The sequence below is a fragment of the Pelecanus crispus genome, chromosome 6 (assembly GCF_030463565.1).
Source record: "Pelecanus crispus isolate bPelCri1 chromosome 6, bPelCri1.pri, whole genome shotgun sequence".
NCBI lineage: Eukaryota > Metazoa > Chordata > Aves > Pelecaniformes > Pelecanidae > Pelecanus > Pelecanus crispus.
In genome coordinates this window covers 45397012-45410036 of record NC_134648.1, presented here as the reverse complement: position 1 = coordinate 45410036, position 13025 = coordinate 45397012, and the positions used below count along the sequence as shown (strand labels likewise).

The 13025-nt window shown below is 36.3% G+C and overlaps 1 protein-coding gene across 6 annotated transcripts in view; it reads left to right on the top strand.

Moving 5' to 3' along the window:
• Positions 1–13025, top strand: part of RALGAPA1 (Ral GTPase activating protein catalytic subunit alpha 1) — a 133280-nt gene that overhangs the window by 96145 nt on the left and 24110 nt on the right. For all 6 annotated transcript variants that reach the window (XM_075712980.1, XM_075712982.1, XM_075712983.1 and 3 more), the window contains 2 exons: positions 3927–4085; positions 6007–6134. In XM_075712980.1, coding sequence (XP_075569095.1) covers positions 3927–4085; positions 6007–6134 — 287 coding nt within the window. The remainder of the gene's footprint in view (positions 1–3926; positions 4086–6006; positions 6135–13025) is intronic.

Sequence of the window (13025 nt, the reverse complement as noted above, 5' to 3'; positions counted from 1 at the left end):
ACTGTTGTTTTGATTGCTGAACCTTCCTTTCTCTGGCCTTGACACTTTCATTCTTGAAGAATTCTGCTATAAAATACATCTTTAATGCCTTTTTACAGTTTCTTTGCATTTTTCCATCTCCCATTTTGTGTCTTGCCTTATGCTTAGATAATAAACTCTCCAGAGCAGTTTGATCTGCATTTGTGCACTATTTAGCATTTTAGAATATTTAGAAACTATAGTTCCAGGTTACTTGAAGTACAACATTATTTCAGAGAATTTTATTATTTATATTATTGCTGTGCCTTATGTCTCTAATAAGGATTTGCCCTTTGTTTTCCTTGCTGTGATTTATGCACATACAAAGTTGTAAATTTAGGAAGACAAGGTCAGGAAATGACTGTGAAGATATAGTGGCTTACACAACTGGTGGTGAGTTTTGAGTAACCTTTGACACAGATTTCAGTCTTGGCACCTGTGCATTCCGTGTGCACCAAATCTGATTGCATTAAATAACACTGGGACCACACCTTCTTCTTGGGAAACCATATTGCTGTCTGTCCTTTAGGTTTCAATGAGCAGAGGTGATTGTAGCTCAGTATCTTTGTACCACTTGTGTCCAGAACACTGAATTTTGTGATGCTTCCAGTTCAATACAAAGACATAAAGAATCTAGATTAAAGTTGAAAGAGGTCAGGCTATGGCTATCCTGTGGTGTATTAATTACAGTGAATGATGAATTCTCCAAAAGTTTATTGTGCTTGCAGGAGAGCTTTGTCGTGGAGCTTTGTCAATTTCAAGGTGCTTCGATAAGCAACTGAAAAATGAAGAAAAACTGAAATTCTTCTTTCTAAAAAGTTTATGCAAAACCTAGCAGGCCTTGGAAAGGTTTTCTAGACAACTTCAGATATTGGATCTCTTCCATGAATCATGTCAAGTTACCACCATTCAAGCTTTCTCATAAGCTTGCTTGCTGATCATGGTGGGGACATCTGAAACAAACAACAAGGAGCACTGTGTTAGTGTCAGAGCTTCTTCTGATCTACTTTTGAAAAAGGAACAGAATGACTCATCCAGAACTTAATTATTCTCCAGACATAAAGGTGAAATCAGCAACACCCAAATCTTGTTTAGTGGTCTATTATGTCAGTCTTCTACCTCCTATAATGGAAACAAGGCATTGATCATAGTTTTGATCTTGAGTACTTTACCTCTTATTATAAACCACCATTCACAGTTTATACCATCATCCACCTGCTTGCACCATCTGGTTTTGACTCTCAATCCATTATATGTCACAGAGATGTCATTCTACACTTTATTCAAACTGGATCTTTGTCATTCTTGGTAGTGAGGTGAAACACACCTGACAGGGCTTGGAACTCATTGGAATAATCTGGTTAATGTTCGTTTTCCTCTGAAGTAGTTAGTGCTTTTAGCCTGGAATGTATACTCGCACATCTAGGGGCCTATAAAGCAAACTTTGAAAGTGGAGAGAAAAGTCACTAATGGCTTCAGTACACTTGGCATCCAAAAACATGTGCCCCTTGTCAGTAGTCGTCCTCTGGAAATAACCACACAATACGCTTTCATCACACCAAAATCTGTGTCAGTCTGATGTGAAAGCATGCATCAGTAGCCATGCTTCATCTGGGTAGCTTTCACAGAAGTGCAAGAATTGATGTCCTGTCTGATTAGCTGCAGGTATCAGTAGCAGGTACACAGGGGCAACCTCTGATAAATGAGATTCAGAGGCAGGGATGCCCTCAAGAAGCAGCACTATGGAAACTCTCTATAGTTTGGATTTTAAAGCCATTTATTTGGCATGCACACTGTCCCTTGTTTCTAACAGTGTATGAGTTTGTTGTCTTTGAGTCCAAAGATGGTAAGTAAAGGAGGGCTAATTCTTCTTCTAATAGTTCAATATTGCTGAATTAGGAATGGTGCAATTCAGTGATGGGTATATCAGCCCTAGTTCTGCTTTTTAGCAGTCAGTTCAATGAATGCACCAGATGGCCATCACTCAATCTAGGATCATGCAGTTTTTTCACTTCCCATAAGATTTCATATCTAAACTGATTTACCTTTTGCTTTGTCTTTGGTTAGGCAGCCTCATCCTTCCTGAGTTTTTCACTTGCTTCTGAGTGTGGGCCCATCAGTTCCTCCTCATACCCTTTTCTCACTGTCACAGTTCAAGAGATAGTTTGACTGTCACTTCACCTAGGAAGGTAGGAAAGGTTCAGGCCCTTAGAAGAATTCCACGTCTTTTATGACGTTCATCACTGCTAAGTGTCATCCAGGGTTTCTGCAGCTGGGGTTTGCGTGTTGCACATCAGTCATTCAGGTTGCTGCCTGGTTTTGTTCTAATCTAGTCAAATAAAACTCAGCATAGTGAATGTTGTTATAACCAATTCTTTTGTTGAGCTGGGTTTACAGTTGGCACAAGAGCATCCCTAACTAAGTGTTGTTCAAAATAATTCAGCCATCTACGAAAGAGGCAAGAACAGCTTGCTTCAAAGGAACTGCAGTCATTGTAGATCAGATGTATGTATGATCTGGTCCAGGCAAAACAAATGACTTGTTGAGCATCGGGCAAGATGTAGGGTATTGATGCCATCTGTCCTTTGCCCAGTCCAACACTGAAGAAAATCCTTTTCTTGTGGAAATAGAACCCTGTTTTTCAGTCTGATACAATTTAAAGCCAGCAGAGAAGAGCAGAGGTGGCTTCTTTTTTTCGTTCTTTTTTTTTTTTTTTTAAAGCCTGCTGCTGACAACCAATATAAGCCTTCATATAAGACAAAGGTAGCATTCCAGGAGGTTTTGTAATATAAACAAGTGAATACCTGCAAGGAAATTCCTCTGATAACTGTGTACATGTTTTGCTTTTATTTAAAGTGCAGTTATGTTCTGAAAATGAATACAGAAAAATTGTTGCCTTTTTATATACAATACTTCTTTTAAGTGCTCAGATTAGTATCTGCATGTTACCTGTTAATAGCGGTTCACAGTCCTGTCCTTTGAATAACGTCAAGGCAATTGTTTGACAGATTCTACCTACCTAAAGCTGTGCAAACAAACTGAAAATTGTGGGTAAAGACAATTGTCAGTTATAACTAGTGGTGCCCAAGGAGGTACAAATGAGATTGCAGCTTGAATTTTCAGAAATAGCCCTTACTGGAAAGAAACTCATGTTTAATAATCTGAATGTATTTGATCAGTGTACATAAAGCTTCTCTCTGTGATGTTAACATTTATTTATCAGATGGTAATGTTTAGCAGAAGGAGTATTTTGGAGCTTTAGTGCAGATAATTCCAAAGTGTTCAAGTGTTCTGAGCCAAATCAAGAGCCATTTGGGGTTTTCTCAGGGCAGGATGTGTTATTTTTACAAGGGTACACAGGTTTCATGGGAAATGAACATTTAGTTTAGTTCATCTAGGGGCTATGGAAAACGCAGTAGCTGTTCTCCTTTAAAAGCTTTTTGTTTGTAGTAGTCAGTTTGGACTTTGGCTAGAATGGTGAGGTTAAAGACTGCTCAGATACATAGCTTTTAAACACGTGTTCATTCATATTCTTGAAAAATTCATACAGAATTTAGCCTGTCAATGATGGCAATCTTGAAATCATTTTAGTAAATCAGACTGAATCACTCTGTGTTCTGGAGATAATATGAACAAAATTTTAGCTTTCAGTAGAAAACAGATATTGACATATCTGTTAATTTAAATAGGCAATGGTACCAATGTGTAAAAACGTATAGCACAAACCAATGCTGTGAACTAATACTGTCATTGAAATTGTAACAGAACTATAGTGTAATTTGGTTATTCTATTCATTTTTCTTTATTTCTTTTTAGTTGGTTTGTCCTTTTGAAACATGAGCACTTAGTACAGCTGTATGGCTATAGAATATATTTAAACTGATGGGGTTTTATCCCTGCTTTTCCAGCTAAGACATTTAGGAAATGATGAAGTACACATTGTCTGGTCAGAGCATACTCGAGATTATAGAAGAGGAATAATTCCAACAGAATTTGGTGATGTTCTTATAGTTATCTATCCCATGAAAAACCATATGTTCAGTATCCAGATCATGAAAAAGCCTGAGGTAAGGGTTTTTTTTCTTTTGTGTTTCCTTCATGTGTTTAATATGAACTGAGTTTTGTTTTGAATCTAAGTTTTTGTGTAGTAGATTGATCCAACAAGGTGATGTGTCTTTAACATTGACAATTGCAGTGGTAGTAGGAGGAAGAGGAAGAACTCAGTGAGTACAATGCATAGTAAAATCAGTAACTTGAAATTGCAAAGGCCTGATCCGGTCAACTGTATCTGCTAACATCATAAACTGGAAACAAAGCTAGAATATTCTGTGTAATCATTTAAATATTAAGATAAACTTGGCGAACTTTTCTATTAAATTTGATACGTGACTGTGGGAGTTGAATAATGCCCTGCTCCAGCTTTCCCCATCCATGTCATATTCCCCTTTCCTCTTCTCAAGGCTAGATTTCACTGTCTCCTTGACTCCACACATGAATTTGGAGATTAATTCAGCAAAGCAAGACCATTCAACTCTTAAGCGTATGAACACACACTCTTTCTAATGACTGTTCCTCAAATGTCTGTGCTGGCCCTGTTCTTAAAACAGTGGTTTAGGGTAGCGAACGCTGACTGAGTAAAAGTAGTCATGAGTGTTTGTACTGCATAATTTCCGTGTGTGATGTCACTTGCCATGAATTTCTATACTTTAAATATTAAAATTCTTTCTAGAAGCACTAATATTAATAAATGAAGTATGACAGAAATAGGATTCCCTCTACATGATGACTGCCTCTATCTGATCATCGGCATGAAATGATACCCAGTACATAGTCTTGTGATTCCTGGGATACTTATGTTTTTAATTACTAGGTATATTCTTTCTCTTACTGCTTTAAGTACAAAAAGTTGCATTATTGGGGGTATGCAGGTTAAGAAAGAAACAGAAAATTGCTGAGAGCAGGGATTGTTGTTACTCCCACAAGAGGTCCTTGTATGTGAAAAAAGTGTTTTCCATCATATTTCAATATTCTCAAAACTACGTTAATGACTGATGGCAAAAATAATACAGGGATCCGAAATTCTTTTGTAGCTTTGGTTTCATCTTAGCAGGAAGAATAATTAGCGTACATTCTGCTTCCTTTGCTGACCTGATCACTAACTTTGCTCTTCTCCGCATGCTTTATGCTAGCGGCTTCAGAACTTTATTCACACATACAGGAAATGAAGATACTTACTAGAGTTTTAATTTTTTTTTTTTAATTGCAAAATTATGATTGATTAGAGGAAAATGTAATGCCAAAACATAAGATCTATCTGTTCTGTAAACCTTTTTGGTGCTGCCTATACTAAACATCAAGGTTTTCTACTGATCTCACAAGTAAGGCTTTACACTGAGGGTCCAAAGAGGCCAGACTTTCACCGCAGATTTCTCCTGTAAAGAGCTTACAATCTTTGTATAGATACCATAGAAAGGGAGAAGAACAGAGAGAAGAAAAAAAGAAAATGGAAGGTGAGGGTCGGTCCACCAGTAATTGCATGACAGTTGCACATTGAGTTGGTCATTATGGACATGTTCTATCTAAAGCTATGATAAATATTATTTTAAAATTTGAGTAATTATTCCTTTTGCTTACTACCACCTACAATATTGTCATCTAGCCTTTCAACCTGGTAAACATCATATGCATGACTGTTCCTAGGATTTTGGCAGCAAATGTTGGAAATAAGCTTTGATGAGACATAGTATTCAAATGGTTGCTTAATTTTCTTCAAATGCTGTGTTATCTGTTACCAAGGATATCAAGCAGTTATATGGCTGTATATTTCCACAAGAGAAAAGGTCTGTCATGGAGCACAATAACTGGTCTGATTATCTAGTGATGAGGAGAAAAAAAATTATATATTTGAGTGCTCTATTGTTAATGTTGATTGCTAATTGTTATAGCTAAGATCTTGCTTTATGCTGAGTTTCTTAATTTTTTATTCAGGTTCCATTTTTTGGTCCACTCTTTGATGGTGCTATTGTGAATGGAAAAGTTCTTCCTATTATGGTTCGTGCAACAGCTATAAATGCAAGCCGTGCATTGAAATCATTAATCCCATTATACCAAAACTTGTATCCTTTCACTCAAATGGTTTCCATGGCATATACATTCCCTTGCAGTTCTACAGATACAATCCTCATGTTTTCTGTCATCTTATATATTTGTCAGATTAACATAGAGAAAATATTTTCTTTTTTTTATGGTGATGGTGCCTTTAAGAAACTTAAACCCATAGAAGACAATTCAGATGAAGACCAGCTTTTTTTAATTAAGTGAAGAATAGATTCAGTGCTGAAAAATTGCCTGTTTCTAATATTTTATAACATGTACTTATCACTTCTTGTTAAGCAAAAATTATTTTAATGACCATTTTGTGAGTAGACCTCCTAAAATAGCAATGTCATGGTGTTAATAACCTTTCTTTCCTCAACAATATTTAGGATTGATAAATCCACTATTAATGTGACTTAGTTTTGATTTCTAGTTCCAAGAGGGATATGAATGCTTTTTTTCCTTCAAGATGAGAAATTTGTTACATTTTTGTCATACAGATTTTGTTATTCAGCTCAGAATACAAAGTTTATGTCAAAATTATGTTAGTGTCTTTGTAAAGATGTCAGGAAAGGTTATCTCTTTTTTTCTTTTTTTTTTCTGTGTGGAACTGAAATAGTAGTTTTGTGAAGGGGCTGCTCTTGGAAGAATACATTTAACAACCAGAAATTAAACAACATAAGGTAAGTCAGTCACTTATACCTCTCCCCCTCTTAAGATTGAGTTCTGTTATATACGTTAGTTAAATCAACAAGAATATGCTATTTTTAAATTTCATAAGTTGAAAGGTAAGTTTAAATTTTGATCCAAAAGAAATTCTAGGCTTAATTTCCACCCAAGCTGTAGATACTTGTATTTGTCATGTGATAGCGTATTGCTAAAATACTCTGTTTTTTCTAAGGCTGACTGTTAATACTCAGAGTTTTGGATTAGATGAGTTTTTGATGAAGTAAATTTACAGATGAATGATGGATGGTGTTTGATGTGATCACATTAAATGACGTTTGTGCCATTTCTGTAGATGACAGATGTTGATTCATTGTATTTTTATGTTTGGAAAGGTCCGATCTTTTTGTCATTACTCAAGTGGCTTAATCAAAGAATTTAAAATGTATTATCATCATTATACCATGAAAAGTGATGGCTTATAGCATTTTATTGATGTATAGTGATGACCAATTGGAAAACAATTTACTTCGAAATAGCAAACTGTCAGTACCAAAAAACCCCACAAACTTGTATGTTTCAACTTCTTTACAGAATATGGAAGTTGTAATAAATTCCTTGGACATAGCTTGCCAGCTCAGTGTCTAGGAATTGGCCAGTTCCTAAGAGCTGTGTATTGCATATTCACTTGTAATTCAGTTCTCCAGATTTCACTTTTTATATGTATCAAAGCACTGCATGTCATTTATGACATAATGTGGCCTCCACTAAAATGTTGATATTTGTCTCCTAGTATGGTTAGCATGATAACTGGAAAGCATTATGTATATTTAATACTAGATACTATTGGTTGGTGGGTTTCGTATCATCATTTGGTAAGCTTGTGAAGCACCAGTTGATTGGGCACTGATGTTAAAGGGCAGCTTTGTTAAGTAGTTGGTGGAAGTCTTTTTCCACCTGGCTTGGAGTATCTTATATTCAGTGCTTTGTGTAATACTTTGAAAATTACAATGGGTGTGTGGGCAGTTCTTTAAAAGCTGTTTGCTTGGCATGAAATTAAAAAAAACTCTACAAACTTCCCTGGCTTGAATTAAGCTATGGTGGAGTCAGTTGTGTCAGTGGAGAACAGCAAAAAAATGCTAAACTTCAAAGTTTGGCCTAGCTCTCTGTGGTTTAAAAAATTCTTGATTAAAAACGTCATGGACATGCTCTTGGTGTTCAACCCATGGCCAGATTCGAGGTCAAGAAGGAATTTCCCTCATACAAGAATGGCAGACTGGTGGGTGTTTCCTGTAATGTGGACATGGTCTGTTAACTAGGAATATTTGAAAATTGAATCTAATTATGTTCCTGCAATAGCAGGGAATTGAAGACATCAAGGACTGTCTTTAGTGTCTCCTGCTTTTTTCCTCTGGCATATTTTAGCTATGGCAGTAGCAGTTCACTACTGGCTTTTTAGTTTGTTCTGGACTGAAGGGTGTGGGGGCAGGAGTATTTTATGGTCTATGGTTAAAAAGCTTTTCTGGAGACCCCACCAGACTTAATGTCTCTTGCAGAAGACAGGACTCAATAAAGGTGGTCTGTCCTTGTGTTGGAGTGTTGCTGGAGCAAAGAAAAAGAGGACTCAGAGTGGTGAGAACAGTATGTTCAAAGAGGGAGGAAAAAGGAACAGAAAAGCTATTTTTCAGAAGGTACACCAAAAGCAGAGGCCCAGCTGGAAAAGTGAAGCTGATAATCAAGGCTTCCCACATGTCCAGGACCATAAGGGTGTCAGTGAAAGAGAATTCTGAAGCGATCTGCTCGAAATTAATTTTTGTTTACTTACTTATGAGTATCTAATACACTGGAACAGTGTTAGTTCATTAGGACCTTTGATGGTGGTTAGTAGAAATTCAGCTTAGTGGATCTTGAGGGAACAAGAATACTTGAGACTTCTGTCAAATAGAACACATTTCAAGCCCTACACTTCTGTATTAGCGCTCTTAATTTCAAAGCCAGCATCAGTGTACGGATGTCTCCATGCCTTCAGGTATGTGGTTCATTTCACTGTGCTGTGTAATACTTGGTGGGCACCTTTCGCGTCAGTGTGGAGTTGGTGATATGTAGGTCTGTGCTTATCTATATTTGAGAAGTATTTATAATGTCATGTTGCAGATCTTTGTGGTGAGGATGGAACATGGTAAACTCTTAATTAAAAAGTAGGACTGTGTTGATTTGCTTGCACATGGGATATGAAGAAAGTGGCAGTGAGTTTGGCCCTCCTACTTCCAAGAAGGGCTTATCCGTCCTCTGAGTTAGTGCATTTTCTAAGTGCAGACATGACTGAAAAAATCAGCTGTCATTTGTAATCAGCGGGGATATTCAGTCCTCTTCATGTAACCTGATTGCAACTTTTTCCTTATTGCGCTAGTCTGTTAATCACGATGTGGCAATGGGTAGTACGTGTGAATAGTATAATAACGGTTGCATGGATACAGGAAATTCTGCTCATCTTCCTTTTGTAGTCTGCCCCGACTTTGAGCATGTATTGTGTGGTCTGAAGTAGCTTTCCGAGATTGACATATTCTGTCAGTCACCTTCCTCTTTCTGACATTATTTTGGTACTTCTGATAGCAAACTTAGCAAAACATTTTGAAGATTTGATTTTTTTAATGATTTTTAAAGGTTTCACCTGCTCTGTGTTTTTATTCTTTGCTCAGAATACTATAATGATATGTTTCCATATTGTAGTATTTTAAGATTAAAAATTTACTGAATTTATCAGCAAACATCAGTCAGGCACGGCAGGTATCCTGCTTTAACTTGATGCTTGACATTTTCATTGCTGCAGCTGCATGAAGAGAATATTGCCATTTTGGGTGGAGTTTCTGCATTGATTTGGGGAATTTGCTTTAGCTTCCCCTTCAAGGATTCTGCAGACCCTCACTGTGTTTTGGTGGCCTAGCTTTCTTGTAACAGTACCCCCTCACCAACAGGCGGCATACATGCACACTCTAGCAGGTGACACACACAAAATACTTGTATTGTCTTGCTAATGAAGCAGCAGTACCCCTTTCTCTATTTCATGTGTTTCTTCTTCTCATTGCATTTGTTGTCGTAAGAAGTACATGCTTATCTCCTGAATACACTCTGGCTGCACATATGCTAGGAAAACTTCAAAGACTCATAACTCCAGGTGTAATAATGGGACTGAATGTTGAGAGCAGTCATTTTCACTATGATGTAGAATAAGGAGCCCCATATTTAGGGGATTGTTAAATACTCCCTATGTACTAAATTGCATTGAAACTCCTGATAGGAATAGATTTATTCATGGCTTACATCTCAAAGCAAGTACTTTGTCACATTCTGAATTCAGAATGTACCAGGTGTAGGAAATGGATCAATACTAAATATTTTGAGCAATAGAAAGAGTGTCTGCATATAAAGTTTTACTTGAACTTCCTGAATAAACAACAGATGTTAGCCAGATGCCAAGAGGTACACCAAGATAATGTTCTTTACTGAGCGTAGGAAGCAACCCCAGTGATCCAACTTGTTAAAATTATTTATGTCATACAACAACACAACTAAGAACCTTATGGGAGTGGAATTCCAAATGTGAAACAACTTGTGTTACTTTTTACACATTGTACACAAATTTTGGAGTGTTAACAATTATTCCAAACTATTTGCGCTTATAGGGCAGGTAGTGCAAACACCTTTCTCTCTTATGTGGTGTTCCCTCCCAAAGGATGCTACCTAATCTGTAGCTAGACACATAGGAAGAAATCATACTTAGCATCTTTTAAATCTGGAATTCGTTGAAGTTTTAGAACACCTGGAATATAGGTGTTCTATATATATATAATCATCATAACATAATTTTTACTTCTTTATAATAATCTACGAAGTTTTGACCTAATGCCAAGAATTCTTTAACAAATTAGATTTCTTTTTTTGGTGTTGTATGAAACAGATTAATTTAAATAGCAAAAATATAATGCTGGTTTAATTATTCCATCTACAAAATATTATAGAATACATCTTAATCTGAATGATTTGATAAATTAATTTTTTTATCAAAACTGGAAAATATCCCCTCGAATTTTTTTGACATTGTATTCCTAAACAGTTGGTACTTGATGTATTGTAGCTGACCTTTTTAGACAGTTGTCTTCCAGAGAAAGGGAAGATATTAACCCCATATGATATCTGACAAGACAGTAACTTCTTCATGAATAAAATAATGTGTTTGAGTGGTTTGTTAAAAGTTTTGTCTGTATTGAAAACTCATAGCTTAGAAGAAGCTTTCTTGCTTGATGTGATGCTCAACTGCCCCAAGAAAGGGTTTTATTGGAGCTGGTTGTGTCGCTGTTTGTTGGTCCTGCTTGACTGTCATCTGCCTCAAGACAGAATTGCAGACGTTTTATCTGTAAAAAGAAAGTGTTTGTTATTAATGACATAGAGTGAGCAAAGAGTATTCTTCAGATTCTCTGGCCATACGTCTCATATAATTAAGAATTTCTGTTTGATTTACATTTTCAAACTGAAGATTTTGGAGATTTCTCACTAACACAGAAACTTAAAGCTGGAAAGCACTGATTTGGGCAATGCCAGTTTCCCTTCTTCTAAGTCCAGTCAGTTCTTATAGATGCATGAGCATCTGTAAGAAAAAAAGGAATACAGCAATACTGCGTCAATGATAACTGTGTATGAAATGGGGAAGGCATAAGGGGTGCTGCCTCTTCTTAAATATGTATCATGAATTCATTTTTCACAGTGCCACTAATTAATTTTGGTATAGTGAAAGGAATAATGCATGCCATTATAATTGCTCTTCTAATATCTTCTGGTTTAGAATTTTTTTGAACTGCCATATGCCAAGATTCTCGATAAACTTTGCTATATTTCTGGCAATACAATTTAGATACAGGACATTTAATAAGGTTTTAACATACCTGTGTCTGATTTTTCTGTCATCATAGGTGAGAAGAAACAGACATTACAAATAATGCTTGATACACTTTTTAGAGACTATATGCCTTACAACAAATAATTAAAAATTTCAGGATTTCAGTGAATATTTATCCTATCTCTGAATCACACCATTGTAGCTTTATCTGAGTTCAAGTAAGAGCCATGGATGAGTTCATCATATGACCCCCGCTGTTTTTTCCAGAAGAAAATAGAGTTATTTCTAAAATCTATTTTACTGTTTAGCAACGGAAATTGTTTTCCAAGTTCCAGCAAGAATCATATGGTAGAGAATATGATGTTCAGTCTTTCCTGTACTCTGACTTGCTCAGCTTTGCTGTTCTCCCAAATCCTAGTTCTGCTGACAACTCATGTGATCTTTTAATAATTCAAAATGTGATTAATTAAATGCCTGCATACAATGGTATAACATGGCGCCAGGGGAGGTTTAGGTTGGAAATTAGGAAAAATTTCTTTACGGAAAGGGTGGTCAAGCATTGGAACAGGCTGCCCAGAGAGGTGGTGGAGTCACCATCCCTGGAAGTGTTCAAAAAACGGGTAGATGTGGCACTTGGGGACATGGTTTAGTCTAGTCTACCCTTGATTGGTTTAGAGTGGACTTGGTAGTAGTGTAGGTTAATGGTTGGACTGGATGATCTTAAAGGTCTTTTCCAACCTAAACGATTCTATGATTCTATTCTATGAAAAACTGAAGATTTCCAAGGCATTTGGAAGTATCTGATCGTTTTAATGGACTGTTCAGGTATTTCAGTTTCAAGGAATCATGTGTAACAGTTTCTCTGTGCATTATAAGAAGACCTAAATGTAAGAGGAAAGTTTTATATCTCTATAGAGAGTGGTGTGTGTGTGTGTGTGTATGTGCATGTGTTTGTGCATGTATGTGTGTGTCTACGTGTAGCTATGCAATGACAGTAATAGCTATTTGTATTACTTTTATAGAATTTTTCCCCTGCACTGATATATCCAATTAATGTATTTTCCTTTGATGTCACAAGTATATTTGAACTATAAGAGACTGTTGTAAGGAAAATTCCAGGGGAAATACCAGGAAGATTTGGTTTCTTGTAAACCACGGATGGCTAAAGTACTCAGAACGGCAAACCACTAATGCAAAAAAAGCAAAATGAACAGTACTTAAATAACTGCTGCATTTAAGAGTGCTCATATTCAAGATTAGTGTTTTACTATGTTATATAGAAAATTGGTACTGTTTGAAATCTCTCACTAAAGAAATTGTATACATGATGGCAATGCAGTGTAATAAAATC